General features: G+C 60.3%; 2 protein-coding genes across 4 annotated transcripts; one reads left to right on the forward strand and one right to left on the reverse strand.

Annotated features, from left to right (window-relative positions):
- Window positions 1–238: 238 nt before the first annotated feature.
- On the forward strand, window positions 239–4,671 carry CCNP (cyclin P). 2 transcript variants are annotated; one of them, XM_070764886.1, is made up of 9 exons: window positions 239–427; window positions 867–938; window positions 1,424–1,502; window positions 1,636–1,742; window positions 2,103–2,210; window positions 2,305–2,460; window positions 2,628–2,786; window positions 3,239–3,417; window positions 3,720–4,671. In XM_070764886.1, the coding sequence occupies exons 1-9, from the start codon at window positions 332–334 to the stop codon at window positions 3,925–3,927; spliced, it is 1,164 nt and encodes a 387-aa protein (XP_070620987.1). In that variant the 5' UTR covers window positions 239–331; the 3' UTR covers window positions 3,928–4,671. The 2 variants fall into 2 exon arrangements, with proteins under 2 accessions (XP_070620987.1, XP_070620988.1); XM_070764887.1 differs by having other exon boundaries at window positions 2,139–2,210.
- A 1,225-nt stretch (window positions 4,672–5,896) lies between these two features.
- Window positions 5,897–20,071, reverse strand: LOC139173910 (WD repeat-containing protein 87-like). Of its 2 annotated transcripts, none has more exons than XM_070763811.1 (8): window positions 20,016–20,071; window positions 18,786–18,887; window positions 18,405–18,572; window positions 15,857–17,760; window positions 12,699–13,500; window positions 11,963–12,174; window positions 11,062–11,399; window positions 5,897–10,681 (listed from the first exon to the last, which is right to left on the reverse strand). In XM_070763811.1, the coding sequence occupies exons 2-8, from the start codon at window positions 18,864–18,866 to the stop codon at window positions 6,021–6,023; spliced, it is 8,166 nt and encodes a 2,721-aa protein (XP_070619912.1). In that variant the 5' UTR covers window positions 18,867–18,887; window positions 20,016–20,071; the 3' UTR covers window positions 5,897–6,020. The 2 variants fall into 2 exon arrangements, with proteins under 2 accessions (XP_070619912.1, XP_070619911.1); XM_070763810.1 differs by having other exon boundaries at window positions 19,708–20,033.
- Between the last annotated feature and the right edge of the window lie 912 nt (window positions 20,072–20,983).

Consider the following 20,983-nt stretch of genomic DNA (forward strand, 5'->3'; position numbering starts at 1 on the left):
ACTAAAGCCAGGCCCAGGACCCCCCTCGGGCAGCAGCCCCCACCCCCTCCGGGCAATGTGTTCTCTTTCCCTCCCGCCTTCGGTTTTGAAGAGAGTGACCTTCCGAGTGCCTATTACTTGGTCTACGTTCCCTTGCGACTGGACTGCCCCCTGGCTGGGGGGATGCAGGGTTTCCTGCTTGAGCAAGGGGTTGGACCTGATGACCTACAAGGTCCCTTTCAACTCTAATAATTAATCGCTGGCTCCTCCTGGCCAGTTCTGCTAACGAGCCGTAATTTAGCCCAGCTGGGAGTCTCTGGTGCTGGTTCCCTCCCGCCTTGTGGCAAGGGCCATGGCAGGTCCGGAGAGGAGGCCCTGGACGCTGCTGAGGCTGCCCAGAGCCGCTTTCTTGGTAGGGGCCTCGCTTGTGGGGCAGACTGTAAGCCAGGTCAGTGCCCTGGGCTGTTGGGGATCGGGCGGCAGAAGGTGGTCATTGAAGGAAACCCTACTGTCCTCTGCCTTGGGGGGGGGGGCTGTGGCCTCCTGCCCTCAAAGCTGCCCACTACCAGTTCTGGACATCTGGAGGAGCCGTTCCGTGGCATGGACCATCCCTTCCATCAGGCCTCAGTGGCTCCTCTGTTGGAGCTGCAAAGTCACCCTCTGCTCATCTGGGCCCCTCAAGTGTGTGGGGGGTGGCAGTGGGGAGGAAGAGGCCGCCTCTCCGCCATTTCGGAGCAAGGACAACCCCCCACCCACCGCCCTGCTCTCACCAACTCCAATGGAATGCCTGCCATCTCTGGGGCAACTGCTAGGACAAGGCTGCAGCCCTCTCTGAGGAAGGGGGTGTCTTCCTTTAAATGAACCTCCCCTGCTCTGCTCTGCTGCAGGCGGAGGAGAGGAGGGGGCCCCTGAGAAGCAAGAGCAACGAAGGGCGGAGCACCGAAACAGCACCTGGGAAGGTGGGTCACTCCTGGCTCAACAGAAAAGAGAGGGAGGGAGGGAGGACAGCCTCAGCCCGAAGCTTCAGATCTGGAAATTATTTGGGTGCTCTCAGAATCAATCCTGGGGGCAGTTAAGCCAAGGTTTGGGCTGCAGGGGGGCCACTGGCAAGAACGCAGCTGGTCAAGGGGGAGAAGATGGCCAGGCCTCCTTCAGCCTCTTTGCACTGAGATGTGGCAGTGCCCCCCCCCCCAAGACTTTAAGATGCCAGATTGCCAGAGGGATGGGGTGAAATAGGACACCAGAAACTCTGGCCGCAGAAGGAGGTGGAGCTTGGGTGCCTCTGTCAAGGTAAGGTTGGGGGGCTCTGGGTGGTAGGGTGGGAAGAAGCAGGTCCTGTGCAAAGGGTGGGGGGCTGCCTGGGCTTTCCTTTGGCAGGGGGCTCTTCCCGCCCAGGGCCCGGCCTTGCCTTCCTCCTGCCTGCCCGCTTCCTCTCCTCTTCCAGAAAAAAGGCCTGGAAAGCTATGAGAAAGAGGCTGAGAAGTGGGGCTGCCCCCCAGCCCTGAGAGAGCTGAGAGAGCGAGGTGAGGCACTGGTAGCCTGGAAGGGTCCTGGAGGGCGCGAAGGGAGCCCGTCTTGGGGTGGGGAAATAATCCTGCGCGTACACCAGACTCATCATGAGGAGGCCCTGCTGACACACACCCCCGTCTCCCCCAGTGGTCCCGGCCTCGCTGCCCTTTGCGCAGGAGCTGTCCCAAGCGATGCTGCGGATGGACATGGCCCTGGAGAGGGAGTATGCCTTCGACATCTTTAGCGACCTGATGGTGAGCGCCACCACCTCGCCCAGCTTCTTGCAACCGCCGGCCTAGGTGCACGATCCTTACTGAGGGAGCAGGCGGAGGTGGGGACCCAGTGAAGGCATCCCGGAGGGCAAGGGGCCACCAGCAGTCTTGGTCACCCTCAGACAGCGACGGGCCCTTCCGATGGCATCTCTGCCTAGCCCAGGGGGCCTCAATCTCCCTCCTTTGGGGGTTTATTCACTGGGTTTCTATGCCGCCCCCCTCCAAGGGCTCAGGTTGCCGGCTCCCCGTGGCCTCTTGCTGTGTGTGCCAGGACTGCCAAGGGGTCTGCCCTGAACACTGCCTGTCCCCCGGCCCCACTGCAGGGAGCGCCTGTCTCTCTAGCCCACCCACTCCCCCTGCCCGTCGTATGCGTTCCAGGGCTTTGAACTGCCACGGCCAGTGACGGTGGAGATGCGGGCCCTTCTGGTGGACTGGCTGGTACAAGTGCACGTAAGGTCTGGCCTTGAGGTATCCTGATGTGTTGGGGGGGTCTAGAAGAGGCGGTGGGGGTTGCCCCTTACCTGCTCTGCTCCCTTCCCTCCAGGAGTATCTAAATCTGGCCGATGAGACCCTCCACCTGGCTGTCCATCTCATGAACCGCTACATGAGAGCTGGTGCGGTCAGGATCCCTCGCCTGCAGCTCCTCAGCGCCACCTGCCTCTTTCTGGCCTGCAAACTGGAGGAGCACACCTGTCCAGAGGTGAGCGTGCGAAAGCCGCACTCGGGCATGTCCATTGCACTCCCAGAGGCCGAAGCGACTCACCCACTCTGCTTTAGCCCAGCAGCCCTTCTTGGGGCTTGGCTTTTGAGGTGGGCAGGGGAGGCTCCACCAGGTGCTGGCCCGAGCTGCTTTCTCCTTCCCTTCAGCCGGCCCAGCTGTGCTTCATGATGGAGGACTCCTGCAGCCGGAAGGAACTCCTGCGGATGGAACGCAAAGTCCTGGCCCGGCTCCGGTTTGAACTGCACTATGCCAATCCCATCCACCTGTTCCGCCTCCTGGCAGAAGTGGCCCATTGCACCTTGGAGGTAAAGGTCCCCAAGAGAGCAGCAGGCGGGCACCCAGGACCAGCTGCAGGGTCACTGGGGGCTGTTCTCAAGCAGTCCCTGGGTCAAAGTCCCCAGCCGGGGGAGAGGGGGCAGAGAGGGAGACGGATACTGTTCAAAAAAAGTGAAGGGACACTCAAAGGGAACAAATCCCAGATCTGAAAGAATGAAATGTCCTCATTGGATGCTTTGCTCTTTACAAAGTTGAAGGTGCACAACAGCAGGTGAAACTGATGGTCAATCAGTGTTGCTTCCTAAGTGGACAGTTTGATTTCAGGGCGGTTTGATTTACTTGGTGTTATATTGTGTTGTTTAAGTGCTCCCTTAATTTTTTTGACCCTGGTGAAACCTCCCCCCCAATGATTTAGTGCTGGAGTGAGATGTGGGGAGGCAGCGAGCGTCCTTTTCTCCCTCTTCCCCACCTGCCTGTCCAGGTCCAGTTCTTGGCCCTCTATTTCCTGGAAGCGTCTCTGATGGACGTGGACTGCCTGCGCTTTGAGCCCGCCCAGTTGTCTGTTGCTGCTTTGTCTCTGGCACGGCGGCTGTGGTGGGAAGCCAGAATCCAAGACGTGGATGTGCTTCAGGAATGTTTTCCAAAGTTCCACCTGTACAGGTATGATGTGCAAGGAACAGAGGCGATGTCAACTTCTTGTGAGGCTGTATGTTCCTTCATGTGCCAAGAGGCATGGGAAGCAGTTCTTGCATGGCACCAGATGTCTCATGCCCCGCAGGGTGCCCGGTTACATCTGGGCAGCTGTGCTCCATTCAGGACATTCTGAAGGTCAGCTGCAGCCCAGTGAGACAGAGCCCTGGCCGGCCCACCAACTGCAGGGACGGGGCCATTTGAACAGTGACCGCCAAGGAATGGGTTCCGTGGGTAAGGGTCTGCCAACCGCTCCTCTCTCTTCTTCACAGCGAGGCCGAGCTGTCGGCGGTCTTCCCGCATATGGCCAAGGCGGTGTTGCAGGGGGCCAGCACCTCCCTCCGTGCCGTCTTCCTGAAATATTCCAGGCCACAGAAGCTTTGCGTCAGCATCAACCCGGACATTGCTGCCTCCACGTTTCTGAGCCGCTTCCTGGGGATCCCACCCAACGAGGGGGGAGGATGCCCGGCTGGGGTTTGAGAGCCAAGGATGGTCCCTGGGGTGACTCTAGGCTCAGGAGGGGGTGGGGCCCCTTCTCTGCTTTTCTCACTTCATCCTGGCCTCCTTATCTATCCATCCCACCCTCTCTGCAGCCTTTGCACAATTCCCCCCCCCCCACGCCCCGACTAAAAAAAAAAAGAGAGATTGTAAGCAAAGCGACTGATACGTCTAATAAAGTGTTTTATTCACTCTTGCTTCTGAGGTCAGAAAAATGGGGTGCTTCTCCCTCCTCTGGGGCTGGCAGGACCCAGGAGACACAGCTTACGGCCTAGAGGGGCTGGGGGGAGCTGGCATTGCTGACCACGACTGACCATCCCAGAGGGCGTCCCAGGCCTTCAATTCTGCTGCTCCAGTGACATTCCAAGTAGCTTACAAGCCATTTCCACATTCATTCACAGGTAGCCACAAGCCCTTCCTCACCCGCAGCTGCTCATACGGCCCCCTTGACCGGCTCCTCACAATGCCTCTCAAGCCGGCTGTCTGACCACGCAGCTCCTGTCAAACTGCGGTAAAGCCCATCTACGAGTCCAGCTTGGAAATCCAGCTGGGAACACTTTCCAGCATCGCGTCCAGCAGGCCTCCGAGGCAAGCGAGAGGCTGCGGGGGGGTTCTTGGAGCCACCCCTCCCGCTTTGGTCCCGAGCTGCGTGAGGTCACCTGCTGATGCTGAGGTGGGAGGAGTTGGAATTCATTGAATGTGAATTAAACATTATACTTTGGATTTGGAGCCTGGAATGAACTTCCAAAACGTGGTGGTTTTGTCTCATGGAAGGAAGGGAAATACACAACGGGGGGAAGAGCTTGGTCTTTGGGGAGGAAACCGTGGGGGCAGGAGGCAGCCGCACAACAGCATCGCTGCTCGGCAGAACCAGGGCGGCTCTGTGCACGCACACGCAGCCTCTAGAGGGAGCAGACGCCCCCCCCCATTTGCTCCGGGCTGGATCAAGTGCAGCGCCCGACCCCCGTGGCTACTCAGTCTCACCCCACTGCCGCTGCTGCCGCCTCGGGGCTTTCTGCTCCCTTCCTGGGGACCTCAGCTGCGTCGGAGGTGGTGGTGGCCGCTTCAACCTGTCCAGTGATGCTCTCCAGAGACACCTTGACCAGAGCAACCTCTCCCCACCCAGACTGCAGGCGGAAGAACGTAGGGCCTGGGGTTTTTCTTTTGCCAAAGACGTCTGGGGCGCCAAGTTCTTCCTTGGTGGGGGAGGGCACGGGGGCTCAAGAGGCCGGGGTGCTTTTCACGGCTCCACATCCTGGAGCTTTGCCCTCGGAAGTAGGAGGGGGTAAAGGTGAAGGGAGAAGCCCCGCCAAGGGTGAGCCCAGCCTTCTCTCGACCAGGAGGGCGGAGTAGCCGCTGGCCTCCCCTGGCCTCCCCGCCCCCAAAGAGCAGCAGAGTTTTCTGGTCTGGAGGGAAGGAAGACGTTCACCTGCCGCTTCCTCCCTCCTCCCACTCACCTGTGTCACCCTCCAGAGGAAGCACGGAGGTGGGAATCGCTGCTGTGCGCTGCTGCCTGCCACTCCACTGAACGGCCTGGGTGGTGTTTATCTGGCAGCGCCTTCAGGCCGCTGTGCCCAGAGCGCATTGTGTGTTTTGGAGAGGCGAGATTTGCTTTTCCCACAGCCCAAAATGTTCTTCCGTTTTCTTACAACTCAAAGCCAGTGGCCATTTTCCACACAGCCTTCCTGGTGGCCTGTCACAAACACCACAATGAAACAATCTCCCTTTGTGCCCTGTGTGATGTCTATGCTTATTTCTTGATTTCACAGTCCCCATCCCTGTGAAGGTGCTCTCTGACCTGACCAGACCTGATTCAATAGATATGTCATAATATATATTAGATTGTATATAATATAGGAACCGTGCCCACCCCCCAGTCTTGTCTCTGCTTTGTGCCGGGGACTAACAAATAAACAACCAAGTGAACTTAAAACAATGATCCAGACCGATGGCCCAAATAATTAATTTATTCTATAGTTTGCATAAATTGCTCCCCCCACAAAAAACAACATCTCTCCCCCCTCTCTGAAGAGAAGCCAAGTGGGGGGAGGGGTCCAGGCGGACAGAGCAGGGGGCTACGGGGGGGGATGCGAGTAGACGTAGAGGCTCAGCTTGGGCAGCTTCCCCTTTGGAAAGAAGGTCTTCCACTTGAGGTAGAGGTGGCCAAAGTGGGTGATGCCTTGCGTCCTGAAAGACTGCACGTTGTTCTGGTGGCTGAGTGGGATGATGTGGTGGAAGGTGGGCTGTGGGGGCTGGAGCCGGGCGGAATGGATGACCATCTCGTAGAGGACCCTCTGGCCCAGGTCGGCCTTCGCCCTCTTCAGCCTCAAGCAGCTGCTGGGCACGTACTTGCGCTGGCGATGGTCGCCCACCAGGAGCTGCTGGATCATGGACCGCACCAGCGGGTTGCTCACGCCGTAGAGGTCGAGCAGGGTGGCCGCCTTTCCCTGCCAGGCGGCCTTCTCCGCTCCCTCCTCCTTCATGGAGACGACGGAGAGGTAGAGCCGCATGAAGGTCTCCCAGTCCACCCCCTGGGCCTCGTCCAGGCGGAAAATGTGCTGCCGCCCGCCCCGGCGGAGCATCTTCCGATGGAGGCGCCTGGTGGGCTTGGTCGTCTTGTACAGAGAGTCCTTCGGCAGGCGGTACCCCTTCACCTGGGGGACAGCCAGGGTCGGGCTCAGCTCCTCCATCTGCAGGAAGGCGTGCCAGGCCTTCTCCCACTGCTGGCCCATAGACCACGTCAGCTTCCCCTGGGCCCTTGCTGCCTTCTCCTTTCTCAGGGCGGACCGACCTGCCCCTGCCTCCAGGCCCTCTTCCCTCTCCTCCTCCTCCTCCCCCCATTGCCCCCGCTTCTCTGCCCTGCCCTTTCGCTCCTCTGCCCCTTCCGTGAAGCCCAGCATGATGGGCCGCGACCTGAACTTGAGGCACCTCTCCCTGTGCTGCTGCTGCTCCCGCCTCTCCTGCAGAGCCTTTTCCTGCTTGGCCTGAAACCTCTTATAGGACTGCCTGAGCTTCTTCCTCAGCCAGGCCCTCCGGTCTTCCCCTGGGTGCTCCTCCCGGAGCTCCTCCCGGCGTTCCACCCGGCTCTCCTTCCGGTGTTCCACCCGGCTCTCCTTCCAGTGTTCCACCCGGCTCTCCTTCCGGTGTTCCACCTGGCGCTCCTCCCGGCGTTCCACGCCGTGCTCCTCCCGGCGCTCCTCCCGGCGTTCCACTTGGCTCTCCTCCCGGCGCTCCTCTCGGCGTTCCATTTGGCCCTCCTCTCGGCGTTCCACTTGTCCCTCCTCTCGGCGTACCATTTGGCCCTCCTCTCGGCGTTCCACTTGGCCCTCCTCTCGGCGTTCCACTTGGCCCTCCTCTCGACGTACCATTTGTCCCTCCTCTCGGCGTTCCATTTGGCCCTCCTCTCGGCGTTCCACTTGTCCCTCCTCTCGGCGTTCCACTTGTCCCTCCTCTCGGCGTTCCACTTGTCCCTCCTCTCGGCGTTCCACTTGTCCCTCCTCTCGGCGTTCCACTTGTCCCTCCTCTCGGCGTTCCACTTGTCCCTCCTCTCGGCGTTCCACTTGGCCGTCCTCCCAGCGCTCCACTTGGCCCTCCTCCCGGCCCTTCTCCTGCATCCAGGCCTTCTCTGCCTTCTGCTGCCAAGCCTGCAGCCAGACATTGTTGGTCAGCCGGCTCTTCAAGTTCCTGGCCTGCAGCACAGCCAGGGCGGACTTAAAAAGCCTCTTCATCCGGGCGCCGTATTGCCTGGGGCTGGCATTCCAGGGCTTGTAGGCCTCCATCGCCTGCTTGAGCCGCCTGAGCACAGACACCCGTTCTTTGGACAGGGGCTCCCGCCTCCGCTCGGCTTCCTTGAGCAGGTCCTCGGCTTTCTGGAGCATGGCATCAACCATCTCCTGCAGGCCTGCCTTTGAGGGGGCCCTGACCAGGGATGCCAAGCGGAAGAGATTCTGGAAGGCGGTGGAATTCCTCTTCTGCAGCTCCTCTGGCTGAGTCAGGGCCAGCAGGAGCAGCTGGGCCTGGTCGGTCAGCTCGGCCTCTGCCTCTGGAGCGTGGCCCATCTCCCACAGGGTCACCAGGGCTTCTCTTTCGTCTTCGGAGAGGAGCCAAATGTTCTCATCGTCCAGATCTTCCGGTAAGACCACCTTATCTTTGTCAAAGAAGAGGGTCATTTTCTCAGCCCACTCCTCTTCCTCCTTCTCCAGCTGCTTGTCCATTAGCTTCGCCTGGGCCAGCAGCTGGGCTCTTACCTCAACCAGCTCCAGGAGTCTTTCCTCTGGCATCTCCAGTACGGTGGCTTCAGCCAGTTCCTGGGCCCTGGTCTCAGCCAGTTCTCGGGCCCTTGCTTCAGCCAATTCCAGAAGTCTCACCTCATCTATTTTTATCATCTCTTTCTCCGCCAGCTCCAGAACTCTGGCCTCGTCCACTTCTACTCTGGCCAACATGGCCAACTCCATGGCTCTTTCCTTGGCTAGTCCCTCAGCTATTACCAGCACCAGTTCCTGCAGCCTTTTCTCCGCCACCTTCCCCTCCAGTCCCTCAGCCTGGACAATCTTTTCTGCCTCCTCCACTGCTCTCTCCATCACCTCCTCCAATGCTTTCTGCTGGGCTTCTGCCAGCACCTTCTCCCAAGCTTCCACCATGGCCTTCTTTCGGGCTTCGACCAATGCCTGGTCTCTGGCCGTGGCCAAAGCTATCTGGCGGGCTTCAGCCAGGCTTCTCTCCTTCACCTCTTCCAGGGCTGTCTGCAAAGCTCTGGCCTTCAGTTCCTCCATCATTCTGGCCTTGGCTTCTGTCCTCACTGCAGCCAGCGAATCCTCCGAGAGCTGGCTCAGGAGCCTCTCGGAGTCTGTTAGGAGGGGCTTCTTCTGCAGCTCCTCCTGAGTCCTCCCTGCTGCTTCTCCTTCCTCTGCCGCCAACTCCTCCTTTTTGCCAGCGGGCCAGCCATCCTGGCGTACGGTTGTTTCTTTTTCTCTCCTTCCAGTAGCTTCCCGTTCCTTCCGGCTCCAGGGTTCTGCTCCTCGTGCTCTGTCTCTGGAGGGCTCCCGCTCCTTCTCCAGGCGTTCCCGCTCTTTCTCTAGGTGTTCTCGTTCCTTCTCCAGGCGTTCCCGCTCTTTGTCTAGGTGTTCCCGCTCCTTCTCTGGGTGTTCCCGTTCCTTCTCTGGGTGTTCCCGCTCTTTCTCTAGGTGTTCTCGTTCCTTCTCTGGGTGTTCCCGCTCCTTCTCCAGGCGTTCCCGCTCCTTCTTCAGGAGGTGTTCCCGCTCCTTCTTCAGGAGGCGTTCCTGCTCCTTCTCCAGGTGTTCCCACTCCTTCTTCAGGAGGCGTTCCTGCCCCTTCTCCAGGTGTTCCCGTTCCTTCTTCAGGAGGCGTTCCCGCTCCTTCTCCAGGTGTTCCCACTCCTTCTTCAAGAGGCGTTCCCGCTCCTCCTCCAGGTGTTCCCTCTCCTCCTCCAGGAGGCGCTCCCTCTCCTTCTCCAGGAGGCGCTCCCTCTCCTTCTTCAGGAGGCGCTCCCTCTCCTTCTCCAGGAGGCGCTCCCTCTCCTTCTCCAGGAGGCGCTCCTGCTCTTTTCCCTTGGCAGGCAACTGTTCCTTGCTCCGAGCAAGCTCCTGCTCCCTGGCTCTGGCCACCGATTCCGGCCTCTGTTTGGAAAACTCTTCAATTCTGCCAGTCCGCCTCTCGGACAACTGAGCCATCCGCCTGGCTTCTTTTTCAGGGGCCGCTTGGACCAGCCTGCCCTCTTTCGCTCCCTGCTGCATCTTCTTCTCTGCCGCCGTGGCCTTCTTCTTAGCTTCCTTCCGCAGCCCCTTCTCCGCCTCATCCTGGCTGAGCTCATCCGGCTCTGAGCCACTGGGCACGTCTCCGGCTGTCCTCACGGCCAAGACAGTTTCCAAGCTCTCCGCCGAAGGCTGCAGCCACGACTCCTTCAGGGAGACTTTGACGAAATCATCCATATATTTCTTCCAGGCAGGGGTCTCTGCGCTTACCTTCTCCTGGGAGCTGAGCAGGGCCTGGCCCAGGTTGGTCAGGAGCTCCCAGGAGAGGTCCCGGCCGGCCAGGGCAATTCGGGCAGAGGCCAGGAAATCCTCCCCTACAGTGCGCCCTTCGACCGAGGGGGCGATGCGCAGCATCATCAGCTTGTAGAGGTCATTGCGCCAGTTGGATTTGTCAGCAGCATACCGCTTCTTAGGATCAATGAGGATGCCTTTGATGGGGGCAGCTGGGGCCCCAGGAGGCCCTGGGGGCCCCTGGGGCCCAGGTGTGCCTGGGGGCAGCGTGGGTGGCTCCACAGGGCTGGCCTTGGCCTGGATAAGGCTGCTGGCGGCCTTGGGCTTTGCCGGAGGCGGCACCACCACCACCGTTGGTGCCGACTGTTCCTTCCGGAGCTTCATGTTCTTCAGCATCTCGGTGTAGAGCTGCGTGCGGGTGTCCCGGCGCTGCAGCAGGGTGGGCGGGACCTTCTTGCGCAGCTTCCTGAGCCTGCGGATCTCCTGGGAGGAGCTGGGCGGGACCCTGGTCTGCCGCAGCTTCTCCTTCTCAGCCTGCGCCTTCTTTGCCCGCGCACGAGAGCTGCCGCTGCTGGTGGTGGGGGAGCTGGTGGTGGTGGTGTGCTGGGTTGGGCTGCTGCTGCTGCTGCCCTCTGGGGCTCTAGGGGAGGGCCTGGGGGCGACCCCCTTCCCTCGGGCCTGCTGGATGCGGGGCAGCTTCCTGGGGGAAGTGGCCTTGGCGTCCTCGGTGGGAGCTGTGGGGGAAATGGGGAGAGGAGATGAAAGGAGGGAGGGTGCAAATAGCAAGACCAACATCTGTGCCAGAAGCAGACACTCCCCCCCGCCCCCCGCCCCCGGGCAACTTCCTGGTTTCCAGCATCCATCTCATCCACAACGTCCATGTGGCGATGAACGTCCTGTTCCCCTCTAGCAGGAATTGTCCCCCGTCAGAGCACAGCCAAGGTGAGGAACCCCTTGGGGTCCAGGCCCTGAGCCCACGAGACGTTTTGGGGTGCCAGGTCCCAGAGCTCGGCCGCAGATGGCTGGCGTTAGAGGCCCCACAGGAAGACACATGGGTGGGGGGGCGCAGGGAAGCCATGCTGCCCCCGAGGCAGAAGGGGAGGGGGTGTCTTACCACGAGTCTCAGCCTCTTTCCTGCCTGAGCGGCCGAAGACCCCTAGCCACCGGGCCTGGCCTGCCTCAAGCCCTTCCGGCTCTCCGTACTCCTCAGCCACTTTTTCGGAGATGCGCTTGCGTCGGGCAGGGGGAGGGCGCCCCAGGAATTGGGCATCTGATGGGGGGTACTCAGACATGAGGAAGAGGTTGGCGGTCAGCTGGTTCTCCAGGCAGGCCATCAGCCTCTCAGTGCCCTCCGTCAGGGCATAGACGGCTTCATCCTTCGAGTCAGCCACGACGCCGGCCGCTCGCACTCTGCGAGGAAAGGTGGCCCTTTCTCTCAGGCTCGGCACCGTCCTGGAACGGCAGAGAAACCCCTGTGAGAAGGCAGGTGGCCCCGAGTGGGGGTCCTTCCCTGCCCTGGAAACCTTCCCACTCCACAGGCCATCGCTCGGTTCCTTCAGGACCACACGGTCCTCAAAGGCCCGAGGGGGTCGGAGCTCCAACCTTTTGGGCCTGCCCTGTGCAGAGAGGAAAGAAGCCCCCAGGCCCACCACAGATTTCAGGTTGTGGGGGGGGGGCATCTTCTAGCCCCTTAGCCAGATCCGTGGCCTGGAGAGGTGGAACCCCATCAGAGGACAAGGCCACTCTGCTCAATGGGGCCAGGGCCCCACTCCTGCCTGCTTCTCACAGGGCCAACCAGGAGTCTCGGGGGTGGAGCCAGAGGTCTCCCCCAGTGGGTCTTCAGGGCCACCCAGGGTAAAGGCCGTGGGGTGGGAATCGGCCACACAGCTTGACCGCTCTCTGCAAGGCTGGCCAAGAGGCTCTCCCGGCCAGAGGAGAAGGGCCTGGCTCCCCCATGAGCAGAAAGAGCGGAGACAGGTCTCTCGTCCCCAGCGGGCAGGGAAGGGGTCACTCACAGATTTTCCAGGCTCCTGGCCACCAGCCGCTGCATTTCCTGTTTCAGGACAAACTTGTCGGTGATGCCGGCCACCGAGTCGAGCAAGGAACGAGCCAGGTCCCGCACTTTCCTGTTCTCGTCCATCAGCGCCCGAGCCAGGGGCACCACCTCTTGTTCCCCCAGGAGGCTCATCTTCCCCAAGGCCTCCCAGGCCGCCAGCCGCATCCTCACCTGGGAAACAAGAGGCCTGAGCTGAAGCGGGAGGGTCAGCACTAGACCTGGGCCTGGCTCAGGTTCATGCTCTGTCAGCAGCTCAACCGGCTCCGGCAACTCTGGCTAAATAACAAGGCTGGGCTCATAATAAGCAGCAGCTGTTGCTGAAGGCAGGAGCCTCGGCCTCTGGAAGTGGCCCCCCCAGCGGCTCTCAAGGCCTCCTGCTCTCCCCTGGGCCCGGAGAGAAAGGATGGGCAGTAGTCTCAGAGGCACCTCGGTCCAACCTGCTGGAGTCAGGTGCCAGCAGTGCCGCGCCTGAGAAGCAGCTGCCTCTCCCTGGGAGTGGAGGCGCTCCTGCCCCCCCTCCTTCCCCCCCCCTTGTAAATCCCCTCTGGGCTGGGGGTGGGAGGAAGAACTGCCTCCGCTCTCACCCACACAACATCCAACACTGCTGCCCCCCCTCCCCCATCATTCCAAGGAGGAGGTGGAGAGTGACCACCAAGGAGCCCCCCATCCACCGCCCCAGTCTGGCCTGCCCTGACCTCCTTGTGTGTTGTGTCTTGCATGAGGCGCTCAAAGGCCACTTCCTGTATGGAGGAGGGCAGCGGGTACGACTCGGTCAGCTGCACCAGCGCGGAGGTGCAGAGCAGGTAGGTGGAGTAGGGGACGTCGTCCATGAGGTTGAGGATGGCTTTCATGATGGAGGGCAGGCTGGTGTCGCTGGGCTTGTGCCGCAGCCAGGGCTTGGCCATGATCTCTGCCAGCAAGTCCCGCTGGGCCCTGGTGGCCGAGGGCGTCTGCTTCATCTTCTGGGCCTTCTTCCTCCGCGCCTTCTCCACCACCTCGGACATGTCCCACTCCGGCATCTGGACCTTGACCAGCTTCCTCGTGGGCAGGGGGTCCCGGATCGACAGCAGGGGGCACAAGAGTTTGGTGGGGGTCCCTTTGGGAAAGAGCTCCGCCCGGATGACGGAGTTGGGGATGTAGCCATCAGGAGCCACCGGCCAGACGTGCCCCTCCTGGAAGCGGAGCGTCTGGAGCAAGGGGACGTGCTCCACCATGTGTGGGAGGCCACGGTAAGGCGGTGGGGGAGCGAGTTTCTTCTCCAGGGAAGGCCCGCGAGGGGGCTGGGAAATGAGCTGGTATTGCACCATGAACTCCGACAGCGTCTCCTTGGGGGGCGGCAGGGGCAGCCCGTAGAAATCGGGGCCAGGAAAGATGCTCGCATCCCTGCCAGCGAACTCCACCACCGTGGCCACATTCTTCTCGATCAACACCTCCTTGTGGTTGGTGAGGGGCTCCATCCTCTGGAACGTCTTGGCCTGCTTGCCCACCTGCAGGTACCTGGACAATGAAGGATGGTGGCGCGTGAGTATCAGAAGCCGCCTCTTTCTCCTAGCACACCACGCCTGACCTCCCAAGCAGCTCACCAGCAGACGGCCAATTGCTGCCTTGTAGATAAGTGAGACCATAACTCCCAGAACTCATAGCCCAAAGGTGGCCATGGTCTGATTGCCCACGAGTGCTCAGTGCTCCCAATCTTTAATGGAACAAGCATCACTTTTTCATCCTGCCTAGAAGGATCCATTAGCCCCCCTCCCTCAAAATAGCCCCCAAGCAGAAACTCTCCAGGCAGCCTGCAGGCTCCACAACGGCTCCTTTGCTCCTGTCCCGTGTGGTCAACTGACATGGAAGAGGAAACAGGGTATCTGGGTTAAAAGCATAGTAGCCACCAGATGGCCGGGAGGGATGGCAGCCAAAACGGCTGTCTCTTGCTGGTGGGGGGCTGGCTCAGTCTTTCTTCTCCAGCACCACAGCCTCATCGAACCATGACACCCACAAGGGAAGGGGTTTGACACCACCCCACTGCGCCTCTCTGGAGCAATTCAGGTGAATCTCTGACCGCTACAGTGGACCTTCTGCAACCAGACTTGAAATCCTGGGCTTAGAAAGCTTGGGACGACGTCGCCTTTGGCATGGCCCATAAAATCATCTACTACAACGTCCTTTATGTCAACGGCTTTTTCAGCTTCAACCACAACAACACACAAGCACACAACTTTACGCTCAGGCTGTCCACTGTTGACCTCACCCGATTCCTAAGGGGTCAGTAAGGGACGTCCATAAGCGCATCAGCCTGCCTTCCGTCCTGTCCGAATGTTCCCTCTCATCAGTACCCATCTTACATGTATAAACTATGTTATATCTATGTATGTTACCAATATGTACTTGACAAATAAATACATAAATAAAATCTGACCTCAAGCAGATGGGTGCGTACAATCTAGACCACGTACACTGTTTGTCACATGAACAAGGTAAAGGGACACACAAGAAAGCGGAAAAGCCAAGGAAGACGCTGGCTAGAAAAAGAATGCGGAGTGGCAAGGAACCAAGGAACGGTTAGGATGGACAAGAGGGGCAGGCAGAGGTTGACAGATCCCAGGAGGTCTGGTCCATGCAGATCCAAGCAAGCTTGGCTGACAACCGGGAATTTAAGGAGGTGAGATGGCCCTGGCCATCCGAAGAAAGGGGCCGGCAGGGAGAGAGGAGAGGCCCCCTCCTCAACATTCTCCCCCCCCCGTTACTTTCCATCAATATGAAGCTGCCAGGTGAGATTACTGCCCAGAGGTGAGCCACACAGAGGAGACTCAACAGTGTATTTCAATCCCAGGTCAGCAAGTGAAGCCCAGTAAGTCTTTCAAGGGTTGAAGGCTTGGAGGCCCAGTGCAATGTGCTCTGGACGAGCTCTGAGAGAGGGGACAGTGTTCTCAAGACAGAGAGGTCCAAATGAAGCTACGTAAATCTGTGGTGCAGGGAAAACCCACATTAAACTCAGAGACCATGGATACAATTATTGGAGTGGCCGGGTTAATGACTTCCCATATTAATAAATTTTAAATTTTATTTGGGATGCATACATAGAGATTAAATCCATGACAAAGGAGAAAGAGTGCTGGTCCTGCAGGGGGATCTCGCCTGACAATTCCACAGGCAAAGACACCACCGCCACCCACTCTTCACCCTCCGGCCTGAGGGTCTCCCTGCTTGTGAAGAGCCCAGGCAGAGGCAGAGCCAAAGGGGCTTTGCCCCAGAGACAGAGGCCCCTAGGACCAAGCCGGCCAAAGGTCTGCCAGGATGAGGCTTCCAGCCCAGGAAAAACTTCAAGCTCAAACTGAGTCCGACTTGCGAGAGGAGCTCCTGTGGAAAAGCCAGGCCCTGCCCGCTGAGCCCGCTGGGAGAAAGCGCTTTGCATGTAGGGGACGGGGGGGAAACTTTTGGCTAAAGCCACTCCGAGTCCTCAGAGAGGGGCGGCATACAAATATTATTATTATTATTATTATTATTATTATTATTATTATTATTATTATTATTATTATTATTATTATACAGGTTTGCATCCACTGTCCAACTGATAAAGTAGTGGTAAACCACCCCCCCACTCACTACCCAATGCAGAAACCCGCCTACCTATCTCTGGAATATGCAAAGGCAGAGGTTCTCATAAAGTACCATAACATTCAAATGCCAATCTCTGTTAAGTCAACAAGCTGCAGATACATGACAGATAGCAGACAGACAGACAGATGAGATAGGTAGGTACAGACAGAAGACAGACTGGTTTATAGATATATAGAAATAGATAGACAGAGGATAGATAATTTTAGTCATCCCACCACAGCATAATGGAACCACTTACTTGGGCACAAAAACAATATCGAAGGTAAGAAGGAAGCGGCGGAGGAAGGGCAGTGGATATTCAATCACGTCATCCCTTACACGATGGGTCAACAGCCTGGCCACCAGCTTCCTTGGGAGGTATGTAACACACGAGATGAAGTAGATGTCCGTGCTGCAGCCAACCACCAGGTCCCCCCGTTGGTTGGCAAAACAGACACGGCTGAATTTGAGGGTGGTGTCAAAGTCCACCAACATTTTCCCCAGGATGTCCCAAATGCGCACGGAGCCATCCGAGCCGCCGGTCACCAGTATGCCCAGGGTGTGGCAGTAGTCGAAAGAGGTGATGGTGCTCGAGTGCATGGCTGCCGTCTCCTTCCAGAAGGGGTTCTTCTCGCCAGGAACCAGGGCCGCCTGGCGCCACAGCCGGACTCGGTTCTGCTCCGTCAAGGCACAGATGTAGCCGGGGATGAGCAGCAGGATGTTGATCCTGCAGTTGGTGCTGGGAATGACCACCAGAGGGAGCACCTCCAGGAGGCTGTTCTTCTTCAGGATCACTTCCGAGAGGATGATGTATTCGTCCAGTCCGTAGGAGCAGAGGAAGGAGGCTTCCCGCGAGTGGTAGGACAGGTACCCTGAGCCGGAGAGGCTGCTGAGGGCCACCACGTTGCCGTCGTGCAGTTTGCGACCGCCCATTCGATACAGCTGCTGCGTGACCGAGCGCACTTTGCCACTCTTAAACCCGCTGAAGATGAAGCTGGTGGTCCGGCCATTCAGGTCCAGGCGGCTGTAGGCCAAACACAGCACCTTGTCGTCCATGCTGTCCGTCGTGTGCAAAATGTACTTGGCTGGGCAAGGGTTCTTGGTGGTATCCAACACGTAGATGTCACTTGTGCCCATTGTCACCAAGAGCTCCTCTCGGTCTGGGTCATAGACGTAGTCCAGCGCTTTCTCCAGCAGCTGGAAGGGCCAGGTAACGAACAACATCTCTCCTGTCACAGGGGATAGGAATCGGATGACTCCGTCTTCGGTGGTGGCCAGGATGCGGGCCTTGTCAGGTCCACACTGTACGCGAACCAACCTCTTCAGGGTCGATTTGCTTCTGTTGAAGAGCTGGTAGAAATTGTTGACTGAACGGATGGAGAAGGTGTACTGGGTGCGGAGGAAGAAAGTCTGCTCGTTGAGGAACTGCATCTGGAAGACCTCCTCTCCAATGTCCACCCGCCGGAGAAGCTCGCAGGTGGTCAAGTTCCACTCCTTCAGCATTCCGTCCAAGGAGGCAGTCATGAAGCTGTGCACAGCGATCCGGATGATGACGTTGCTGATGGCACTCTGGTGCGCCTTGAAGTGGTTGATGTGGGTCCCCGTGTCAAAGTTCCACACCTTGACCTCCCCGGCCAGGTCTCCTGTGTAGAGGACGCTCTGGGGCCAGTAGGCAGCACAGCAGGTGAGAGAGACGCCTTGGCTCATCTGGAAGGTGCGGAGCTGGGCTTTGGTCTGGTAGTCGTACACCCGGATAATGTTCTCGCACAGGGCCACCAGCATCCTCCGCTCCTGCTCCACCCTGAGAAAGTGCACAAACTCACCGGTCGCAACGTATACTTCCTGTGTGAGACTCATAGAGGGAACCTCCAACACCAAAAAGGTCCAGAAAGCCACCACTCCAATGGCACCAGAAATCAATTCACACGTTTCTGGACTGTAGCACAGGCTGGTGACCGAATAGGGAGAAGACATCTTGGAGAGCAGCTTGAAATCCCGAGTGTGATCCCCAAAAAAGCGAAAGTGGATGTCATCACAGTAAGCCACAAAGAGGTGCACGTGGGGCACATAGGTGATGGTGAGGACCCCCGGATGCTCATCTAAGGTGTACATTTTTTCGGTCACGGTGCTCTCGTCCTCCATGCTGTAACTCCAGACACGCACCTGCCAGGGGAGAGGAAGAGTCGGCAAAAGGGGCCCCTCAGGGAGCAGGGAAGCCGGGCGTCCCCTTCCTTCCACTCAAGGCTCCTGCCCGCCTGCCCCATCAAGGCCTTCAGCCCAGCGCCACTTGGAACTCTACGGCCAAGGGAGAAGAGCAGACGGTCCTTCCCTCCTCGGCCCTGCTTGCAGAGGGGCCCTAGCAGAAGGCTGGGAAAAGCAGGTGGGGCTGCCAGGCAGCCTTTGCTCAGAGGGGAAAAAGGGACCAGGGAGATCGGACCGTAAGCGGTTACACGATCCCACCACAGGGACTGGCTGATTTCTTTGACCAGCAGAGGAATGGTTTCCTCTTGGGCGGGGAAGGCTGAATGGTCCAGACTGGAGAACACAGGACCACAGTGGCCTCTGGCACGGGAAGGAGGACAACAAGCCAGGTCCTCCTTTAAACCAGGTTAGGCACAACCGAGGAGGCCCAAATACCAGCAGCTCCTTTTAGCGCCAGGGCCCTGACAGTGTTGGGTGCAGATCCGCAGGCCGCATTGGAGCAGCGAGACCAGAAGGCAGCCATGGCCTGATCCAGCAGAAGAACCCCCGGGTGTTCTTGGGGGAGCCCCCTCCTAGGCTGGGGGCAGGGCCTTCCTCACACGCACCCTGCTCCGCTTGGCCCTCCTCCAGGTGAACGAGGCAAAGAAGTTCCCCCACTCGGTTGCGTAGTAGCAGAAGAGCGGCATGTAGCTGGGGAAGCAGCTCTCCCGGAAGACGATGCTGGGCCTGTCGCTCAGGAGGAGGGGGGTCCTCTCCGCCCCTTCGGGCAAGACCTGGGCCAAGAGAAGGAAGGGCTGGAGAGGCTGCGGGAGCGAAGGGGAGAAGCCAGAGCACTTGGGCTGGGAAAGGAGGCCAGTCAGGCCAGCGGGCCCCTCCCCATGGCTTCAGCCCCAGCCCCTTCTCCTCCCTTTTTCTTCCCCCCTGTCTGTGGCCCCTCCCCCTCTGGGCCCTGAAGCTGCCTAGACTGGCTTCTTCGGGGCCCTCACCTTTTGCAGCTCCAGCCTCTCCCTGAGCTGGTTCTGGAGCTCCTTCCACTCGGGGGCCACACGGACGGGCCCGTTCAGCATCCTGTCGTCCTTGGCAGCAGCCTGAGAAACACGGAGGGCAGGCGCTCGGCTGAGTTCTCATGGAGCCCCACCGTCATGGCTGGGCTATAAACCACAGCAGCGGCAGCTGGGTCCCGCGTGAACGTGGCTTGATCCCAGTCAGCCCCCCCCCCAAGCAGAACAAGCTCAAAAGGGCCTCTTGGGGGGGAGTGTTCGGCTGCTGAGGGTGCCATGAACTGCTGGGTGTTTTTCTCGACCAAGCAGAGATGGCCATCGTTCTCCTTTCTCAGCATCCCAATCTCCCCTTCAGCTCCCGTGTGTGTGTGCGTGTGTGTGTGTCAGGGAGGGTCTCCTCTCCAGGGACCACCCTCCTGGTAAGGGCTTTCTTGGGCTACGCTCCCCCTGGGTGCAGGTGCTGCCACCTCAGCTTGGAGGAAAGCAGCCTTTGGCAGGAGGGGCTCCATGGGTGCCTGGTGGGCGCTGCCCAGGGGAGTCTGGAGGAGGGAAGGGGTCTGGGTGGGATGGGAGGGAAGGGAAGGCCCCACGGACCAGGAATTACTTGCCTGGAGCCTTGGAATCCCAGGAGAATCCCAGGAGGGCATTGTGACCTCACAGCATTCCACCCAATGGGCAAGGAGCCCCCGTGGAAAGGGGCCTGGGACACCTCCTGATTGGGGGAGGGCAGTTGGGGAGCCCCGTAGGACATCCAGCCCTTGTCCCAAGGGCGCTCAGGTGGATCTTTTTCTGGACCAGTTGCCAAAGCAGAGCGACTGGTGCAGTGGGATGCGCCCTTCCCGAGGCCACGAGAGTCCCAGAAGGGACGGAAAGGGAACAGAGGACTTGGGGCACCATTCAGTCTTACAGACTAAGGAGGCCACCTTCCCTCCCGGGAATCTCCGGCCGGGGTCAGAAGCGCGCCCGGCACTGGGCGGCCTTTGGACCGGGGAATCCGAGGCAGAAGCGTCCGCAGCGGCATCCTCCCGGCCAGGGCGGAAGCTTCGGGGGAAACGGAGGCGTCCGTTGTGTGCTTTGCATTCGGGGCGAAAATACACTCCCGCGCCCGACGGCAGAGGGGACCGGGAAGGCCACTCGGAGGCGGCGAGCGGCAGCGCCCACGGGGAGCCCCCCGAAGCCCGGCAGGAAGGCCGCGGGGAGAGCGCCCTGGCCTACCGACGCCGCTCCATCCTCCTCCTGCCGGGCACCGGCCGCAGACCCGAAGCAGCGGCCTCCCCTCCCCCCGGCGCTCGCGCATTGGGTCGGGGGGGGGGGGGCGGGGGGCGGGTCTCCCCTGGCCCCGCCCCCAGCTCTGCCGCCCTCCTTCCGGGTGCTCCGCGCTCGCCGCCGCCGCCGCCAAGCGCCAGGTGAGGCCGCGGGATGGGCGGACGGGGGTGCAGCCACCCTGGGGGGATCCGGCCGGGGCTGCGGGGCGTCTGGCGGGGGAGGCCGGCGGTCCCGGGTGGGAGTCCGAGCGCCGGACACCCGCTCCCCGCCGGCCCGGAGGAAGCGGCGCCTACCCGGGGCTGCCCGGCCGCCATTGTGCTCCGGAAGCCGCAGCTGCAGCGGGCCGGTGTGGGGCGTCCCCGCTCGGGCCCACCTGGCGGCAGGTGCCCGGGCGGCCTCGGCCCTGGCGGGAGGAGGAGGCGCCGCCAGTCCCCCGGCCGCCCTCCTCTTGCCCCTGGCGCGTCGCTCCCAGGTAGGGTGGCCAGGCCGCCGGGCAGAGGAGGATGGGGGTTGTGGTCTGCCGGTGGTTGCCGCTGAGCTCAGCCCTCGGCGGGGATGTCCGGCCAGGCTTTGAGGCTGGACCCTCGCGGAAGAGGCGGCCTTGGCCCGATCCCCGTGGGCGGCTGGAGGCTGCAGTGCCCCATCGGCTCCAAGCGGAGCCTTTCGCTCCCGGCCCCAGAGCCCGGTCACCCCTTGGGCTGCTGCCTGGCTGGAGAGCCTGCCTTCGGTCCTCTTACCTGGCTGCCCCCCCCCCGCAGCCTCTCAGGGGAACCTCTGTGGGGGGCTGCCCTCCTCCCCTCCCCCAGCCCTTTGGGATCAGCACCGACTCTGCAGCAGGTTGTGGGTGGCAGGAGGGGCCCTCCACCGTGGGCAGCTCCTGTTCCTGACCTTGCCCAGCAGGTAGCTCAGGAGGCTCC

Source organism: Erythrolamprus reginae, chromosome 11 (assembly GCF_031021105.1).
Source record: "Erythrolamprus reginae isolate rEryReg1 chromosome 11, rEryReg1.hap1, whole genome shotgun sequence".
Classification (NCBI taxonomy): Eukaryota; Metazoa; Chordata; class Lepidosauria; order Squamata; family Dipsadidae; genus Erythrolamprus; species Erythrolamprus reginae.

Coding starts and splice junctions, on each gene's coding strand:
- CCNP (XM_070764886.1), top strand. CDS start 332: ATGGCAGGTCCGGAGAGGAGGCCCTGGACGCTGCTGAGGCTGCCCAGA. Junction 2,211..2,304: donor ACTGGCTGGTACAAGTGCAC/GTAAGGTCTGGC, acceptor CCTTCCCTCCAG/GAGTATCTAAATCTGGCCGA. Junction 2,461..2,627: donor AGGAGCACACCTGTCCAGAG/GTGAGCGTGCGA, acceptor CCTTCCCTTCAG/CCGGCCCAGCTGTGCTTCAT.
- LOC139173910 (XM_070763811.1), bottom strand. CDS start 18,866: ATGCTGAACGGGCCCGTCCGTGTGGCCCCCGAGTGGAAGGAGCTCCAG. Junction 18,573..18,785: donor AGAGGCTGGAGCTGCAAAAG/GTGAGGGCCCCG, acceptor CTCTTGGCCCAG/GTCTTGCCCGAAGGGGCGGA. Junction 10,682..11,061: donor GAAAGAGGCTGAGACTCGTG/GTAAGACACCCC, acceptor TTTCCCCCACAG/CTCCCACCGAGGACGCCAAG.